The sequence below is a fragment of the Nuphar pumila genome, chromosome 12 (genome assembly GCF_984573655.1).
Source record: "Nuphar pumila chromosome 12, dmNupPumi1.hap1.1, whole genome shotgun sequence".
Lineage (NCBI taxonomy): Eukaryota > Viridiplantae > Streptophyta > Magnoliopsida > Nymphaeales > Nymphaeaceae > Nuphar > Nuphar pumila.
Window position 1 is genome coordinate 25,631,386 of NC_143260.1, and position 20,791 is coordinate 25,652,176.

Genomic DNA, 20,791 nt, shown 5'->3' on the forward strand with positions numbered 1-20,791 from the left:
AAAAATGACAAGATGGTGTTGATATATAGCGCACCCCGATAATGCACCTAAAGCAGGAGAAATTAGGCAACATGACACATGTTTTGACTTATCTAGTTTATTTTTGAGTAGCACTAGAAATTAGGAAAAGTAGCACAAATAACTGAATATCAAGTCGTCAGCTTTCCAACACCATCGAAACTACCCTAATCCAATATGTGATTGGAGAGATATGGCTTCTAAAAGACAAACTGTCTGATGACTACAGACTTTGGACAAGAATTCTGCCTCAATTTTGCAACTCAAAAATGACAACCTTAGAAGGTTTTGACTCAAAATAGATGAGTTTGAGGCCCAGATCTTAGCTTTCCAATGGCGGCAAAAACATTGTCTTTTGAAATGGGAGCGTTAAGATATGGTTCGAAGAACATACGCAAGTCGCCAAAAAATGATCAGAAATTGGTTGTTTTCTTGATTTTTATGCATTTTTGGAGGCCTTATTAGGCAGAATTTGAATCCATGATGAAAGTAAGAAACATAGTATCAGTCGTATATTTTTTAACGACTTAGTACGTGGTGATATGACTTGCAAACAAAGGGGTATTGCCCTGCCAATATGGCAAAGTCAGACATAAAAAGATAAGACAAAATTGGATTTTGGATCCAGTGTGATCCAATATTCAAAAATACTAAAGAAGATAATAAACTAACCTCACAACGCTAAAAATCTCAAAGATGTTGATTTCGATGTCTAAGCGAGTGGTCCCACTGTGATTGCCATTTTGTGGATTCCCAAATTTTGAAAACAAAAAAGATAGTTTTAGATACAAAAATTAGGCTGCACCAGGAGCTCACGCTAACCAAATGATGGGTTTTAGATAAAAAAAATTAGATCCGAATATTAGAAACAGGAGATGTAGGGTTTGCCCTTCAAACTGTGTGCCTTTCTTCCTTCACTGAGCAGGGATCAACCGCATCAGGAGCTTAATATCTTCAATGTCGATCTTTTAGCTTGCAAATATTCATACCTCATACGTGGATCCTATGAAGAAAACAAGTTTGATAGTATGAGCCAGTGCTAAGGCTCAAGAAAAACATGAAAATATGAATAAATATGCAAAAGTTAGGAAAACAAGTGTCTTATTATGTAAGGTCATACAAAATATAGTTGTCAAGTTTATCAAAAGATAACGACTTCTTGAAGAGACAAAGACAAACACAAACTTTTTTTGGTAAAGACATCAGGATAAGGTAAAGACATTTTTGTATGCGACTAACATATTTGATCCAGACATGCTTAGAGATAAAGATGGTTACATACTTATCAAATAGGTATTAGATTGTTCCATCAATCACTGAGACAACATATGGACCTAATGTCCATTTATCTACATGATCCTAAGATAGGACTGGGTAGACTTTTTCTAATGGTTGGTTAATAACATGCAGAAAAATGTATATGGCATGACATGATGCATGATGAAATGCTCTTATTTGACACATCTTGATCAAGGTGATCACAAAGCATGTTCTACGAATGAATTTTCTAACTCATGAAATATCAATTTTTTGAGAGAACAATGTGAAAGATAGTTGACCTTAGCTTGCTTGAAGCCATCTTTGAGAAAAAAAAATGATTGCTAACAAAATGCATTGCTAAATGTTTTTCACTCCATTGCTTAATGATCAGTTATTACATCAATGGGAAAGCTCATTTTAGAAGCGCAAAACTCATTGCTTTCATGAAAGGAGAGAAAACTTTGAGAAACTCAATTCTCTGTAGTGGGAAACTTGCTTCCTCCATGTTGCTCAAATCGTTTTTCTTTCACTTCATTAACGTTTGCCTCTCACTTCTTGTCACTTTCCACTTGCTTCTCCCACTCACTTCCTATGTTTTTCATATTAAAAAATATTTAAATTATTTATAGTAATTTTTCATGTTGTTTTTATATCGTTTATGCTTGTATTTATGTTATTTTTTATTTTTTTTGGCCTGCGCTTCATATTGATGTGTTTCCTTTTTCATTTTTCATGTCCATGAATAATCTCTTCACAACCGCTTCTGGCTTTCTGCTTCATACTACTTTTTAACACTCGCTTCTCCGCTTTAGCTTCATTCATTGCTTCTCGTATCCATTTAGTTTCCTATTAACTATGGTTCAAACTAAGCAAACATCAAAAACTTTATTTCTTTGAAGCCGTTTAGGACAGTTTAGAGACAAGACTGACTGCCTAGAAACTACTTATTACTCATAGGTTATAGATCTACTCACCGTAACTAACACCAATTTGATCCATTGCTTTCATAGCTTCTATTTCTAATTTTCATCAAGGCATCAATCTATTATCTATTAAACAAAAGAGCTAAGTGCCAAATTTATTGTTGAAAACCACTTATAAATAGCCTAGCAAACATATTTACATTTTTTGTGAAAACATGGAAGCGAGAGTTGAGAAGTGGTGCGAAGCGGGACGTGGTTGTGAAGCCATTATTCAAGCACATGAAAAATGAAAAGGAAACACAGCAATATGAAGCACGAGCGGAAGCAAAAACATATTTACGCATTGAAGAAGAAAATTCTCTCTTTTTTGACAATTAATGATGTGTTAAATTTTGGTAGAACTCATGTGATGTGGATTTACCAACACATCGGGTCTAGCTTCATGATGTCCATTTTATAGAAGTGAAAAGATGCCGATATGGCAGGCTGCCGGAGTACAGAACCGATTGATAATATTAATGCAACAATATCCATGAAGATGTTCAATCTACGTGGTTAAAGATGGGGACTGCAAAAAGAAGAACGGGCAGCTTCGTATCGTATGAAAACTCAATCAGGTATATAAAAAGTTGAAATAATTTAATACCACCATGCCACTTTCTAATAGAAATTTCGACTGTTACTGTAGTAGCTAAAAGTTGGCCATAAGCATAAAGACAATGTTTCATATAAATCGTTACCTTATTGTCAGCCAATCAAACCAAACAAACTGCAAATTAAAGTAGCTAACATTAACTTGATAACCCGAACCAACAACTAAAAGTGGATATATATATATATATATATATATATATATATATATATATATATATAAGAGAGAGAGAGAAAAACTCTTAGATCATCCAATTACAATGTATAAGAAGATATTTTAAGGCTTGAAAATTAACGGCTCAAAATTTTCGAAAATATTCAAGCATACAAAATCATATCTTTTTTATCCGATTACGATGATTCAACAGTCGATTCCATGCAAATGGATCACCCCGAATGCATGTGCAGTATTGGATTTGCCAAAAAACCTATGAAAATATCCATTCATACTTTACATATTTTACTGGTTTACATATTTCAGTTTCCATATATATATATATATATATATATATATATATATATATATATATATATATATATATATATATATATATATATATATATATTCACCAAGGGCCTAACTCAGGTTCAGTTTTTGAAGTTTGGTAACAAGCTTGTGGATGCTCCTCCTACAATTAGCTTGTCAGAGAATGTTAAAGATAATGATTTACATGAAAGAGCCTCACATAAAAAAGAAACGTCCTCTACTAAAGGAAAGCATAAGGAAAGTCTTGAGGATAAAGCAAGAATTGAGAATCACAAAAACATGAAAACCATTTTTTATAAATATTGAAGTTAACTTGCTTGTAAAATTCTCTTAAAATTAAGCTATTCACGTTAAGTTTTAAGTGATCTCCTTGGTTGTACAAAAAATATATATGATAAGGAAAAACCTCCCGTGCGATTGAGAAAACGAGAGGTATCGTGGACGTAGGCACTGTTCTATTGAACCACGTTAAAAGTGTGTACACTCTCTACGGTGCTTTTGTTTATTCTTTTTATGCTTCGGAGCTTCATGAAAAAACTGTCTCGGAGGAAAAGCAAAGCTTATTATTTCTTATGTGAAATCAAACTTTTTGATATTATAATATACTTATACTCTAAGAGTATTTAAATTAATTTTAAATTATGTTATTATTCAAATTAAAGTCTAATTTGTTATTGGCAAGCTGGGGTTTGGCAGACCCCCACCAGTTATACAACATATCATTGGGTTTTGAACTTACAACGTCTCAACACATGGTGACTTGCACTAACAGCTCCTACCAAACAAGGGGAGGCCCCATTGGTTAAACATCTTGCTGGTAGTTCAGGGAAAAATGGTTAAAACGTTGCATTGTACAAATTTTTTTTGTTTGCTTTAATTGTTGTTTCTTGTTCACTTTCCCTTGAGCGCTTCACACTTCACACATTTCTAGCACATGCTTTTGGCTTCGTGAATCGTGCTCGGGCATAGCTTCGGTTCTTTAGATAACCGACCCCACTCTTTGTAGCTAATAGATTTTTTTTTTTAATTTCAAAATAAAATTAATAAGATGTTATTATGTTTTTATTAATTGATTCCATGTGACCATTGTTCGAATTTAATTTGGTCTAGGGAGCCAATTAAGCCTTTCCTTCAATAAGTCGCACGAACTTTTCTCTTCACCTCGCTTCAACAAGGGTTCTTCGTCATAAAAAAAAACAAATTAAACTCTTCTTTTAATTTGCCTTAAATAGTATCCTACCTGTTCGTTCCCCAACAATTTCAAGGAGTATGGAACCCCTTAATCACAGCATATCTCTCTCTCTCTCTCTCTCTCTCTCTCTCTCTCTCTCTCTCTCTCTCTCTCTCTCTCTCTCTCGTTTTTCCAGCCTTGAGACTAGGGGTGGCAAAACCTGACACGACCCGCCAACCCGCCTCTTAGGCAGGTTCGGGTTGGGCTTAAGCCAACCCGTTTAATAAACGGGTCAACCCGCATAACCCATTTATTAAACAGGTCGGGTTCGGGTTGGGGGTATGCCAACCCGCCAACCCGGCTGACCCGTTTAATAAACGGGTTAGGCGGGTGGGTCAACCCGCCAACCCAACCTGTCGACCCGCCCCGACAACCCGTCAACCCGACCCGCGAACTTGAGAACCCGTTTACCCGACCCAACCCATTTATTAAATGGGTTGGCAGGTCGTGTCGAGTTACCCATTTATTAAACGGGTCGGGTTCGTGTTTGCCACAGCCGACCCGTTTAATAAACTGGTCGGGTTCGGGTTGAGGTATGCTGACCCGTTGGGTCGACCCGCCAACCGGACACGATTTCCTCCCCTACTTGAGACCTCTCTCATGCCACACCCTTTTCAAGGAGTCTCCCTTTATACTCTAGAAGCTCGGCTCATAGACTTTTCACTTTTCCCTGTTCTCAAGAAGCTCATCTCATTGATCTTTTTATCCCTTGTTTACGGAGTTCAAACCTTTTCCTTTGCTAACTGAAATTTATAAGTAATTTTTTAGAGTTTTATAATATATATGCAAGCTGCTCTTGAGAGCCGACAACCTCTTGACGCTGCACTCGTTTTAAAATGAAATGATAATCAAGTTCAATATGATTTAAACAGATATGAAAAACAGGATTGTGAGCCATACATGATGCACTGATGTTAGCTTCAGCACTTGACCGAGCAACCGTCAGGAGAGAGCATTAGGATAAAAAAATATGCAAATGTCCTGAAGCTGATCATCGGGTGTCAGGGCAACCAGTCCAATCCACATATAAAAAGGCTGTAAGTTGAAAATTAGAAGAAGCAAGAGTGGGGAGACCATACCCCAAAGTGTCCTTTATATAACCTACAACTCTACTTTGATCTCCTAATTTTAAGGGATTTTTACAAGCAAGGAACTTTTACATTTATCAACAATACGTTGGTGTATTCGCATAAATTGAAACTGGAATACAAAATAAGCACGTACTGGTAGACATCATGGTCAATGCGATGTGCAGGTGCTCGGCATTTTTTTCAGCCTATCGATGCTCACAGTGAGCCCAGGCCTTGAAGTCGATGGTGAGCAGGACCCTAAACCCAATGACAGTTATGAGCAATAGGCTAAAGGCTACAGTTTATGACTGTTCTCGTCATACAGTCCAGCCCTCCATTTATAATGAAAGATAAGAGTGGTTACAAGATGTGAGCTCTTTACGTTCACGTAACCTTCACCCCACTATACACCCGTTTAGTGTCCACTAACCTACTCATAGTGTCAAACCAGGTCACATTATGGGTTGGACTCAAACCCAAATGACCAACACAATAGTTTTCATGTTTTTGTGATTCTCAATTCTTGCTTTGTCCTCTAAGACTTTCCTCTTTCATGTAAATCCTTAACAAAGAACACATGATTTTACCCATAAATATGTAGGGAGCGTTTTGGAAGCGAGCTTCTGAGCTTTTTACAAACTTCCCACAAGTAATGCACATTAAACATTTCATTTTGACAAACCATGGTTCTCTTTTGCAGGAACTATGACTCATATTACAGATTGCCATCATTGCTTCAGCGGCTTGTTTTTTTCTATTCAAAAGGTGTCTATGTTTCTATTCTATTTGAAGCTGTTTTTCTTCTGCAAAATTTGGATCCAAAGTTGCGGTGGGTAATGATTGTTCGTGTTCGTCGGCGTTTCGATGGGCTGGTATTGTTCGATGCTGCTTTGGTTGGACAATTTTGGGTCGGTCTGATTTCAACATGTCTACCTGTTTTCTAGAATGTCTTCTGTTTCTGTTTCTGTTTCTGTATATATTTTTGGTTTTTGGGTTTGTTTCTGTTTCAGCTTCTGTAATTGTATTAGCTTTTATTTATAATATCATATCTTTTCTTTAAAAAAGATGAGTTCTTGTCATGGGTAGGGGTGCCACTGGGTTAATATTCACCGGATATAATAGGCTGGAACATAGATCTGGCTTTAAGGTGCTTGTACCAGGTCTAGGTTTGTATCTATCATGGGCAAAACGATTACATTTACCTTAATCAAAACTTGAGTTGGATCTGGGTCTTGCATGAAATTTTACAAAGTGTAACTGACTCTGCATGCAACTAGACTTTGTGGGCCTGATCCATCAGACCTCTTTTTTTTATTACCAAATCGTGGATTCTACCAGATCCAACGAGTCTAGATTGTGTCTTTGTTTTTTGAAAGATGTCTAGATTGAGTCATACCCAACCCATTGACACCATCGTGAGCATAGTCACAAATATTGGCTCTCTTTTTTTTTAAAAGAGCCACCTGAATATGTTAACTGGAAACATGTGATATGGAGTATGAACCAAAATTTGTGTTTTTTTCTTTAAATTTCACCGTACAAATGCGATGTACATGCGTGGTTTTATGCGCACCTAAAGAACCGAAAGTATAGGAAGAATGTTTTAAGGCTTGAAAATGGGTGAATGTAACAATTCATAAATATTTAAGCATCAAAAAATCATATTTTTTATTGAAAATGCATGCCCTGGCAAATGGACTGTGCCAAACACATCGGCAGGTTCGGATTTGCCAAAAAAGCGTCAGAAATATATTTTCAGTTAACGTATTGTGGTGACTCTTTTTAAAACCTCATAATTTTATAGCACAATTTCCAAAAATTGACATAAACCCAATAATTGGGATATTTTTAAAACATCAGCTACTTTGAAAATAGCACGTTTTTTGCTATATTATCGCATTACTAACACGAAATTGATATATATATATAGTCTTATATATGGTTAAAATTTGAATGTATCGATATTTTTTTTGCAAAAAAAACATCTTTTAATTTATCACGAGATTTTATTTTGACGAGAATCAGTCTTGCGACTGCACTTAGCTTTTGTGAGAAAAGAATAAGAAGACGCCACACGAAGAGACGCAAGGCACTTCCATTTTGGCGCTTTGAATATATTGAGAGAGAGAGAGAGAGAGAGAGAGAGAGAGAGAGAGAGAGAGAGAGACGATGATGGCGGTGTCAGGGGCGACGCCTCCGAGCTCAATCAGGCAATTCAAGCTCGACAAAGAGAGCGAGCTGAGGGTGGAGGTTGGGACGGAGGCCTCACTCCGCCTCCGTCTCGTCTCCGGCACCGCCGAGATCTTCGGCACCGAGCTCCCTCCGGAGAACTGGATCACCTTCCCCTCCTTCCACAAATTTGCTGTAAACTCTCTCTCTCTCTCTCTGTGTTACCAATTGTGGTTAGTTTCTCTTCTATTGGACTGCCATGTTCTTGAATGGTTCTGTTTGTATCTTTTGGTTCTTTTAAATTTCTTGTTTATTTTGCTTATTAATCTGTTCGGCCTTCTTTGGTGAAAGAGGCGATGGGAGCATGTTTACAAGTAGCTTCATGCCTGATTCAGTGATTCCAGTCCAGCCATGTAAAAAATAGGATGTAGAAAATGACCCATTAGCAATTTTTCATACCATATCATCAGGTTGATTAGTCAGCTTCCATAAGGAAAATGCCCATCCTACAAACTCACTGCCTTTGAGGCCCCTAAAGATAGTTATAAACAAGCGTCAGATTGATGCCCAACGTTCTGATGCTGTGAAATCGGGACACTTAACAATCTGACATATACAAGGGAATTTTGCAGACAGCATGTATTCATCAGCCTATTTATCTTTCTAAAACGGCAGAGAACATTGAGCTCTTAGCACTTAGTAGTCCCTTCTACACTTAGAGAGGCCTTCTTTGACCTAAGATCGAAAGACCAATTCCGTGCCTTACCAGAAATTCCATACTTAGTTTTTAAAAGTTTGATCCAAATATCAACTTCAGTACCCAGCTGCCACCACCATTTTCCTAGCAAAACCTAGTTCTGCAGGCCTAGTCTTAAAATGTCCGGACCTTTCCATGCACAAGGCAATTTGATTGCCTCCCATGAAACTAAATGGCTTCCCCTGTTACTGTTATATCCTTTCCATAAAAGGGGTTTTGTTTGCCTTCTTATGCATTGTTCTCTTTTTCCTTGGCATCTTGAAGATCACCATTAAAGAGAGGGTAAGCAGGCAATAATATGTTTTGGCAGGGTATCTCTCCCAACATGCAACAGATAGTTGGCTGACCAACTATCTTTCCCAACAAGCAACATATTTATTACTGTCTTTACACTTGAAACAGTAGTTTACAGTTCAGTCTTGACAGTCTTGGGCAATGTTTAAGTCATAACAAATAATGTTGATCAACTGCAAGTGGCATCACAAAAATAGTGTTCAACTTTAATTTTGTGTCCTTATTTGTATTACTTCCTCCACTGTTTGTTAAAAATATCCATGCTTTGAGTTTGGTTTTATTTATCTCTAATTGGAGATGCCCCCATTAGCTAACTCAGAATTAAATTTAAATGTATGCATTTCAGATTTTCACATGGAACGGTGCTACAATAGATGTGGATGGCACTACTGAAGTTGAATATGTTGCTGACGAGGTATGCTACTCCTACATAGTATTCAAAATGATATGTGGTGTTTGCTCACTGCCAACAAGTTAAGATCATTTGAAAGACTTGATGGCTTCACTGATTTGGAGTATACTTTTACTGTAGACACCTATGCTGGTGACATGTATTGCCTGGGATGTCTGAAAAGCTAATATAACAGTCTTTTTCTTTCTTCTAATAGATATATTCACTGGTTTTGTATTTATGTTTTATTTAGACGCCTATGATAAGCTATGTAAATGTGCATGCTATATTGGATGCCCGAAGGGCTCATGTAAAAGAAGCATCTACAACTGCTACTGCTGATGAATCACAGGTACTAGTTTATAACTTTTATACCTTCTTGTGTATTGATGCTTTCTTTTTAAATTTTGATACAGATACACTTGATGCATAGGAATTATCACTGCTTAGAGGGAACAAAGGAAACAAGCATCTTGCTTCGAGTGCATTTAATTGGTGCCATGATAGATATTGTTAAAACCACCTATTTCACGATTTGCAATGTTACTTCTTTTTCTTCCATGGTTGAGGAACAGTACATCTTCACTATTTTGTGCCTCAACTTCCTCACTCAATGCATAGGAATTATCACTGCTTAGAGGGTACAGAGGGAACAAGCATCTTGCTTCAAATACATTTAATTGTTGCCATGATAGATATTGTTGAAACCACCTATTTCACGATTTGCAATGTTACTTCTTTTTCTTTCATGGTTGAGGAACAGTACACCTTCACTATTTTGTGCCTCAACTTCCTCACTCTTATTTTTTATCTTTTTCTGGGAAAAGGTTCTTGGGTTACAATGGAAGAGATCACAATTTTGCAAATTTTTTAATAGAAAATTACATCACAATGACAATAATGCTTTGATAATCATCCCCCAATCTGTGCAACACACAATACACTTTGTCTGCATCACTGACTGGTTGTTAGATCATTGCTAACTGATTGCAAATTTTCTTTATCTTATTAAGGTATTCTTAGACTGATTTATTCTCTTTTCTACAGTCCAATAAATCTTCTTTCAAATCCACTACATTGGCTTGTGATGAATTTTGTAAAATACATAATGTAACTCACTTCAGAATTGCAAGAGAATAGTATTATATTGTAACGTACCTTAAAAATCATAAATCTGCATAACATAAACTCAAAAAATAAAAAATCTAATAAATACATAGTGGTGATTATGAATGAAGCTGAATAATGTTGTAAATATACAACAGAATGGAGTCCCCAAATGCAATTATAAATAACTAAAATGTTAACGTTCAAGTCAATCTGACAACCCATCTGAAAGATCATTGCTCATGATACATGAAAGTATAAAGCATTTTATCTAATAACCTAATATTCTAGTTTTCTAAACTCTCACTTAAAACATCCCAAGATTAAGGTACTTCCAAAATTTTGGAATGTAAAATCTTCAACATTTTTCATTTGTAGTTTTCTTCATTGCTTTCATAAACACTGGAACATTCTCCAATTTTTTATGTTAGTGACAATGATGATGGATTATTTTCATCCTCAGGATCCAGGATGACATCTGGTAGTTGTTGTGCCTTCTTCTATCCATTTCTCCTAGGCTAGCAACAATTTCAACACAAACATTAGCTAGAATATGAGGATAGCCTATCATTGTACAGAGTTTCCTTTGCCTGCAAGATGGTATTTGAAATTATATAGCTCACAAAAACAACACTTCAATAGTCTCTTTCCCATCTCAGCTGGTTGGTAATATCTTCACACTGGGTCATTTTTTTCCCCGGTTTCTTTTGTCCCTCCATCGATAAATCTAACTCAAAATCCTCCAAATTAATAATTTATACAATTATACGAAATCATCTCATGTCTTTGCAACTTATATTATGTCTTATTTTTGTCTTTATTGTCTTCCTTTTTTATTAATTTTTGTTATATGTCAAGTATATGTATGTTGATGAGCGCTTGGTATAGGTACTGTGTTAACCTCCTCTTGGTTTGTTGTCTTAGACATTGATGGAGCATCTTCAATGATTAACTTCCAGTAACAATGTGAATTAGATATATTGTTTGTTGGCTTACTATTTAATAGATAATCTAATTATAGTTTGTGTGATGCAGGGTCCTAGAGTGATTGTTGTAGGACCAACTGATTCAGGCAAGAGTAGTTTGTCAAGGATGCTACTAAGCTGGGCTTCAAAACAAGGTTGGAAACCGACATTTGTAGATTTGGATATTGGTCAGGGATCAATTACAATTCCTGGATGCATTGCTGCCACTCCAATTGAAATGCCAATAGATCCAGTTGAAGGAATACCTCTTGAGATGCCCATTGTCTATTTTTTTGGTCACGTGAGTCCAAGGTGATAGCTTATGTCGCTTCAAGTTCCTGCATGACCTCTATTGTTGCATTCTATTTTTGTGCATTCAAGAGAAATCCTTTTCTATTTTCTATGTATAGTGGCCATGCAGATTTATACAAAGTGCTTGTGAAGGAACTTGCAAAAACTTTAGAGACACAGTTTTCTGGTAATTCTGAAGCTCGAGCTGCAGGCATGGTGATCAATACAATGGGTTGGGTTGAAGGTGTTGGTTATGAGGTGGTTATCATATTATAAAGTCATCAATTATACCTTCTTTTACATAAATGTTTTATGCACCCAAGGGCTCATTAGTTCTTTTCTTCTTTTATAATTGTCAATGTTGTGTCTAGTTGCTGCTTCATGCTATTGATGCATTCAATGCTGATGTTGTGCTGGTTTTGGGACAGGTATGCATTTGCTTCATATTTCTTTAAATTTGATATTCAAATCAAGGTTGTTAAATGCAGATCATAGCTACTAATGTAAAAATTAGAAGAAAGCTTTTGGGAAGCGGCATATAAGAAGAAATGGGAAATCTGAATAGAAATGTGGACGACAAGAGAAGAGAAGAAGAAGACAATAGACAGTCAAGATTCTTGGACTCACCTGAAAAAAATGAGTTTCAGCCTCGAGCTCAATACCATAAGAAATAATGTGGAAAAAGAGGAGGCGAGAAGATGAACCGATGGATAAGGGAACAGCAGGTCATGATTCCCCTATGTGGGTTGTGACCTATTCTTCTTTCTTCTATACTAAAGATAATCGAAACTCTATGTCACACGGACTCTTCTAACAGGGCACCGCACCCGCACCCGCACCCGCACCCGCACCCGCACCCAGGCGGGTGCGACACTTGGACACAACTTCCTTTGTGTTAGGTGAAGTCAACCACACTGAGGTTCATTTCTATCCAAAAGTAGATTCAGTTAACCCTAATCAAGTCCATTTTTATCTATATTATATATATAAACTATGTCACATGGGTGCGGGTGCGGGTGCGGGGGTGCGGCACTTTCAAAAACCTTGGGTGCGGGGTGCGGCAAAAAAAAAATATATATATATATATATATATATATATTATAATTTTTAAGTTATATAGTTAACAACATTGAGAATTGATCAAAGTAGGAAATAATGGAAACTTTGTCCAAATGCCTTCTGGTGCAATTATCCCAGTATCCCTGTAGAACCGAAAAAACTTTCATCTCTCCTACTTGTCAATGTGGTACCTTGGATTCTGGTTTTGATGATACTGGTAATGCTCTTACCTTCGCATCCTAGAGTTAGATGCATCACATAACATGTACCTTTCACTTTTTGTCAGCATGTGCATCACAGGGCAACTTTGTGATCAATTTCTGCACACTAACCCTGAACCAACTTTCTGCATACATTCGAAAAAAAGAAAGAAGGAAAAAAACTTTTTGCATACCTTATAGTTCCAAGCATTTTAATAATACAAACCAAATACAAACAAAAGAAGCATCCTTTATGTGGTGGTGTCTACATTTGCAGAAAAAACATTGGAGAAAGAAAATTCACCAAACTTTGGGAATAATAAAACCGTCTCATTCTTTTGTGGTGTTAATGTTTTCATTTTGTATGTCAACTTTCCTTCTTCCCCTATCTTGTGATAGGCCAGATGCAGAATATGCTACTCTTTACAGAGTCTTCAACCACGTTCAACTTTCACTATGTACTACTGAACATCAGTCACGTTGCCTTTGACATGTATCATGGGGCAGAGTGCACCTTAACTTCATGCCTTTTATCATGTTGGGTAGAGATGTAAATGGTTTGGGTGCAAACCCCTACCTGACCTGAATCTGAGTCCATTAAATGGGTTTGGTTGCTAGATTTGTATTCCCGATTAAGGCAAGGCGGACTTGGTCATGAACCGTTTACATCCCTAATGTTGGGTTGTGACACGGAGCACATCATGCCCAAAGCAGATCAGGTCTATTGTATATACACAACTGATTCTTCAATATGTTCAATCCCTAAAACACCTCTCATTTGATGAAGATGTGTCTGGATGCCATCCCACCCTCACAGTTCTCACATGAGATGCACGGTTTCCAAGTGAAATATGCATTGGGGATTGAATATACATTGCTTATGCCTCGATCGAGAACCTTGTCTGTGCTGGGGATCAGAAAATCCTCTAACATAACAGTGGAACAGCATCTCGATCGCCAACCGGCTTCTCAACATCAGCGTGTTTGACATTGCCTGAATGCGGTGCATGGGAAGACGGAGAGGAGAGGAGGAGAGCAAAGGGAGTTGGGGGCATACCTGGAGAGGTCCGGCGGAGCGGTCGGCGGCGGAGTCGGGGTCGACGGAGAGCAGAGGGAGTCAGAGAGGAGACAAAGGGAGGATTAGGGCAAATCCATGGCATATTTCATCGGGCGATTTTTTTTTAATCTAAAAATTGGACATAAATGACCCTGGGTGCGTTGACCCCACCGAGGGTTGGGTTGACCGCACCGGGTGCAGCACCCGCACGCGCACCTGCGTCGCGTCGATGCGGGTGCAGCACCCGGTTTGCCGAGTCCTTGTGACATAGTATATAAATCATGGTTGCCAGTTGAGGAAGCGGGAGCGGGAAGCGATACGGGAAGCGGGAGCGGGAAGCGAGGCACTTTTAAAATTTTAGGAAGCGGGGAAGCGTGGGACCACTTAGGAGCGATTCGGGAAGTGTCTCGGAAGCGACCTAGGAAGCGTCTCGGAAGCGAGGGGGAAGCGAAAAAAATAAAAATAAAAAATAAAAAATACAAAATACAAAAAAAATGAAAAAAAACAGGGGAAGCGTGGGGAAGCGAGGGGGAAGCGTGGGGGAAGCGTGATGGGAAGCGCGTCCCCCATTAAAGGGAAACGCGTCCCCCATTAAAGGGAAACGCGCTTCCCAAAAAAGGGGGACGCTTCCCCCCACGCTTCGGAAGCGCGAGGTTTCGCGCTTCCGAAGCGCGCTTCGGGGAAGCGCGCTTCCCCTTTTAGCTAGGCGCTTCCGGTAACCCTGATATAAATACATAAATGCACACAAATACACGTAGTGTTAACTTAAAACTGTTAATATATATATATATATATATATATATATATATATATATATATATATATATATATACTCCCCTCACCCCTGCACCCAAGTTTTTTTAAAGTGCTGCATCCGCACCCGCACCTATGTGACATAGTTGAAACTACTAAAATATTGTCACCATTTAAGTATGGTGGACCCCACAAGACCAAAGAGTCCCTTATGTTAATACTAACGGAATGCATATACAAAAACAAAAATAAATAAGTACAATCCACAAAAGATGCAATCCTGTTCTAATAATGCAAACATGCAAACACAACTGGACAGACTCCTGTACCCCTTTTTGGTGGAACATACATGTACCAGCTGTAACATTGTCATTGCACTATGGTAACTTGTATCCATGTGATAGCTCAAAAACAACCATGGTCACTGCCTACCTATCGCTGCAAGCCATCTTTCATCTAAAATAACATAATGTTCATAAGCTGCTATCTCCTTGGAAGCCACCTTGTCACTTCTGGCTATGTAACACATACAGCTTTTTCAGTAACTTAAGTGCACAAGATCCTTCTCAACTGTAATACACTTAATATACAGCCATGGGACTCTTTATCTTCAATATTGACAGTTGTTGCTCTCTAACATTGTATTCATGTGGCACATAGCTGTTATAACCTTTACAAATAGAACATTTGGCAAAGGAGGAATTATTAATATCTACAGCTTATCTATTAAAACTAATTGCATTTCATCTTTGTTATTTGTTTTGAAATGTGGGCACTCATCTGACTGAATGATATCTGCAGGAAAGACTATGTAGCATGCTTAAAGATGTACTTAAGAACAAAAGCAATGTGGATGTTGTCAAACTTCACAAGTCTGGGGGTGTTGTGTCAAGAAATTCGAAATTCCGGCAGAAGGCGAGAAGCTCTAGGATAAGGGTATTTATTTAAATTGGTTCAGTGCCAAATTGGTCTCCATTATTTTATTATATGACTTTATCAATCAATTTCTCCCTTTTATATTGCCATTTTGCTTGCTTATGTTGCTCATTGCTGTTTAGAGATCAACTGTTATGCTATTTGGTAAAGTATTGATCTCCTTTGGTGTGATATGTTGCCATAACATTTTATGTTGCAAGTTTTAAAAGCGCACAAGAAGACACAGGGCACTACTTCATTGGTTACTTTATTGTTTTTCAAAATTTTCATTGTCACAGCACAAACCTGAATTGTTGTTACCGCTACACTTCCAAAATGTTATCATTGTAGAGGATGTGTGTCTGTGTTCTCTTTTGATGCACACAAATGCATGTCCATGCACAATGCATATTTTAAGTTGGATATTTAGGGAACTAAATTTTTTAGGTGTTCTTGTTCTTTAGCTGGAAGAGTGGCTCTTTGAACAGCTGGGCACTGTTTGGTGAAACTGTGTAGCATTAGGTAGTTGATCAGTTCAAGGCGATTGGTGTCTCTTTCTTTTTAAAAAATATGTGAACTTAAGTGTTGGAGTTCATGCATTGCATTTGAGGAAGAAGAAACACGAAAAGGAAAATGTTGTAGATCTCACCTGAACTTGAGTGTTGGAGTTCATGCCTTGCATTTGAGGAGGAAGAAACACAAAAAGGAAAATGTTGTAGATCTCACGTGAACTTGAGTGTTGGAGTTCATGCCTTGCATTGGAGGAAGAAGAATCTAAAAAAGGAAAATGCCGCAGCCAAGATATTGTCCAAAGTAATAAGGGGTAGATATCTCATATTTTATTACTTAAGTTTGTATGGTTACAAATGAGCCTTTGTGCATAAGCTTCGTCTAACTTGAAGTCAAAAAATTCCCTATCTTCATTCAATGCATATTCTATACATGTTTGAGTTTTAATACTCCCCCACTCAAGTTGGACATTGTTAAGTGCTATGAATAATTCACTGCTTAGAAATCAATGATGACTGGAAGAGAAGGGCTTTGACAGATAAATCAGCAGTTTGTTTTTCCCTAGACAAAGTAAGGTCTGCAATTCCTTGTCTATAACGAATTAACAATATATACAACCTGTTATTACCTATATATAAATTCAGGATGCACTTCAAGATCATCAGTCTTTGTGAAATGCTGATCCAGCTGAAATATGTTTAGTCTTTCCATGTGGGACTAGATTTAATGCAATGACAATTGCATTTTGTATATCACATTATAGGATGAGTTGCCGGCTTTTTGATCGGCCTGAATTTGTAGTCTTCATTACACCACATTTTTGTACTTGGTGAGTGCTCGTCTCTGGTGAATTTTTTGTTTTCGATAAATTTCTTTTGCCCAGGAAAAAGAAAAGAAAAAGGGGAAAGAGTGATTGGCTGTTGTACAGAAGTGATAATGTTTTTTATATATGTATACACATAAGAATGCTGAGTGTTCAGCTTTTCAGATCATCTGTTACTGGTCTTCCTCTTTTAGGATTGTATTTGGTATTTGAATGAGCAATTTTGCACTTTAACCTATTGTCTGCTTGCAGGATTACTTCTATGGTCTTTTCAATGATCTTTCGCCTCATTCCAATGTGGTGAGCTTCAGTGACGTGGTTGTTTTCCGGTTGGGTGGTGGGCCACAGGCTCCCCGTTCAGCACTCCCGGTAGGTGCAGAGCCCTTAGCTGATCCTACTCGCCTTGCACCTGCCAGCATCAGTCTTGACATGCTCCATCAAATTCTTGGGGTTTCATATGCCAAGGAACCTGATCAAGTGACCTCCAGGTGACAGCAATTTTCTTATGAGTGCTTAATGTCTAAGTTCAAGGTACATTGTTACCATTATAAATTATCGTAAAACCTCTTGCATCATGCAGCAATGTTGCTGGATTTATCTATATTACCGATATCGATATTCAGAGGTATGCTACTTTGCCTATTGTTTCAAGGCACTTAAATTTAGTGAAATTTTTTGCTGCTGCTAAAAACGCTTCAATGGCAGGAAGAAGATAACATATCTTGCACCTTGTCCTGGTGAACTACCTAGTCGATTTTTGCTTGTGGGAACACTGACTTGGTTTGAAAGTTAAAGAGGTCTTACTATAATATGAGTATTTTTGCAGTCATTGCCGCATTTTGTTATGTCTATAATTGTTCTACACTGTTGACAGTGCTTGGCATTCCTTGATACAGGATCGCTTGTTGAAATTGAAAGTGACCTGCTAACTTCAGATTACTGTAACTTCTTCATGGGGGTGCTTTGTTGTACTTTGAGTTACTAGCATACATTATTTGTGTTTTGAACTGTTGCATTCTTCAAAAATGTGCACTTGTTTATCTCAAATAGACTTGTTTATTACCTAAGATCAAAATATTAGATTTGGTGATGCCCGACTGTATGGTGGATTCTCTTTCGCTTTGTTTGGATTTGGGAGAGTTTGACATGATTGAATGTCAGGAATGTTTTTTAATATCCAAGAATTTCAGTCTGTTTCTTTGGATTGTGATGCGGAATTAAAATTCCAATTCCAATTGCTGTCTTTTAAAACAGAATCTATAATCATGTCTATATTTTGGCCCAACATGGTTGTGAAAATTCTGGTCAAATACAGATCTATTTTTAGGCTGGTTTTTGGTTTTGGCCAAGTCTGATTTGGGTCAAGTTTTGGGCGGTTATGGATTTGGGTTATGATTGAGGCTGACCTACTTGAAACGTACACTAAAATTGGGACCAAGATGTAGGTTCAAATAATGATTTGATGTTGCCCATAAGAGTTCCACATACCTGGTTGGGTGGATTGGCTTATTGCTTTCAAGCTGGAGGTCAAGAGTTTGATACTTTGTTGCACGGCTTACGCCAAATGGGAAACTATTCCCAGTGGATGGTGGGGAGTACTCATGGAGTTTTACTTGGCATTTACCAACTCAGGTGACACCTCTTGACTCGTATCATGAGTCCAAAGTGTAGTGGTGGTTTTTCCATGTTAAATAAAAAACACAAAAAATGATTGTATTGAATGGCAAATATGACACGTTTTTCAGAAATGCCTCGCAATTTTTTAAATCTACCATATGTCCAAATTTGCAAATGTCCAACTTCTTTAAGACATTTTTACCTTTCACGTGAGCGGAGTTTTTGTGGTTCACCCGATATATCGGTATGCTCTTTTGGTATTGCAAATTCTTACTAAAAAGTAAAATTACATTTTTTGTGTGGATCTCATGAAGTTTGTATAACCAAATTTTTAACTTGTAATTGAAACTTGTCGAAACTTCGCAACTATTATACTAAATTCAGATATATAGTACAAAGTTCGCATAACTAAATCTATGAACTTGTAATTAAAGCATATCGAAAGTTCACAAATATTTCACTAAATTCTTGTATATAATATGAAGTTTACATAACCAAATTTGTAAACTTTTTATAATTGAAACTTGGCGAAACTTAGTATATATAGTAAAAAGTTCACATAACTAAATATGTGAACTTGTAAAAAAATTTGATTGAAACTTTACAAATATTTTACTAAATTCGGGCATATAGTACGAAAGTTTGCATAGAATCGTGCAGATCTTTTTTAATTAACTTATCCTCAAAGACACTAGCAAAAATATGGTGATCTGTGCAAATTTTTGGCATGTGAATTTTATTATATTTGCATTATTGTTGATCATATATAAAATTATTTTTGCTCATTTATGTTTTTTTTGTTTGTTTTTGGAAAGAACCCTAACATTTTTACCTCTAGAACCCTCATCATTTTTCCTTTCTCCTTTCGGTGATTTTCGTAATTTTTTTATTGCATTCTAACGAGGTTGCGGTATACTTCGTATCGATTTTTTTGGTTAGGTCGAAAAGTGAGTTCTATACAAACAATATTGTTTTATTTAATTTTGAACTTTTTTCATTTTTAATAGACATGAACATTTAATAGATCGTGTATTTGTGTCTGGTTGTTGTTGTGAATGTTTTTCGTATGTTATTTTGTGTTTCATTTAATATTTTTTACTGGATTTACTGTTTAGGGTTTACTATTTGTTTATATTGTAGATGATTTATGTTTGTTTGTTTGTCCTTTAATTAATATTCAATTTTTTTATTGGTGTAATGAGGATAGGGTTAACGGGGACAAGCATTGAATAGGAGTTAGAGGGTTATTGTGGGTAGTTGGTTTTCAAAAGTTGTTATAGGTAGTTATGTTAATTGAATGAATGAAGTGTATGTAGATGGTCTTTTCTCACGTGATATTTTCATTAGATGAATAATATATTGTGTGGTTAGTATATACATTTAATTTATACTTCAAATTAATCAATGAATTGCAATACTCAACGCAGTTATCTTACAAATATGTTTCACACGCTCATATATAACAAATTAATGAATATATATAATATATATTTAAATTGGTTATCCTATAAACATGTTGTAAAAATATATCTCAAATTAATTAATAAATTACAATACTCAACATAGTTATCTTACAAACATACTTCACACATATATACATATATATAGCATTTTACACAATGAATTGTAAGAATCAAACTAGTTGTCCTAAAAACAAGTTTCACACACACATATGACAATTTAATCAATGATTGAATATCAAATTAGCAGTGACTGCAAATATCTTATAAACATTTATATTTAAAATAACAATCGTGTGCAAAGTACTTATCCACAAGCATCAAACATTGTTCTATGTTGCGACCTCTTCCTCGGACTCCTTGTGTCAAAGGGCTCATCTGCCCGGACATCAACCTCAGACTCCTAAGGATGCTTCTTTGATCCCTCCACATCCCTCTGAGCATCCTCTAGTGCACTCTTAACTACAGCCTCAACTTTTGATTGAGTATCCGATCCAGCCAAAGGACTCTCACTCACTTTCATTTCCTCATTACCCTTCATATTAACCTCCACACACCCCTACGTATCCTCTTGTGCACTCTCCACTGCAGCCTCAATCTTTAGCTAAGCATCCAATCTAGCCAAAGGACCCTCACTCACCTCCACTTCCTCAAGACCCTTCACATTAACCTCAACCTTAGGGTTCACATCCTCTCTTTGCTGAGGCACCTCCTTTAACCTTATATAAGATTCTTCATCTCTATTCTCCACTCATCTTTATCTTGCCACTTTGACTATAGGTG

At 36.9% G+C, this 20,791-nt stretch overlaps 1 protein-coding gene across 2 annotated transcripts; it reads left to right on the plus strand.

Annotated features, from left to right (window-relative positions):
* Positions 1-7,706: 7,706 nt before the first annotated feature.
* On the plus strand, positions 7,707-17,978 carry CLPS3 (CLP-similar protein 3). 2 transcript variants are annotated; one of them, XM_089982358.1, is made up of 11 exons: positions 7,707-8,004; positions 9,207-9,275; positions 9,505-9,603; positions 11,394-11,635; positions 11,734-11,872; positions 11,986-12,042; positions 15,485-15,619; positions 17,184-17,419; positions 17,512-17,556; positions 17,637-17,728; positions 17,828-17,978. In XM_089982358.1, exons 1-10 carry the CDS (start codon positions 7,810-7,812, stop codon positions 17,722-17,724), a joined length of 1,305 nt encoding a protein of 434 aa, XP_089838484.1. In that variant the 5' UTR covers positions 7,707-7,809; the 3' UTR covers positions 17,725-17,728; positions 17,828-17,978. The 2 variants fall into 2 exon arrangements, with proteins under 2 accessions (XP_089838484.1, XP_089838482.1); XM_089982356.1 differs by having other exon boundaries at positions 7,727-8,004; positions 17,637-17,978.
* Positions 17,979-20,791: the final 2,813 nt, after the last annotated feature.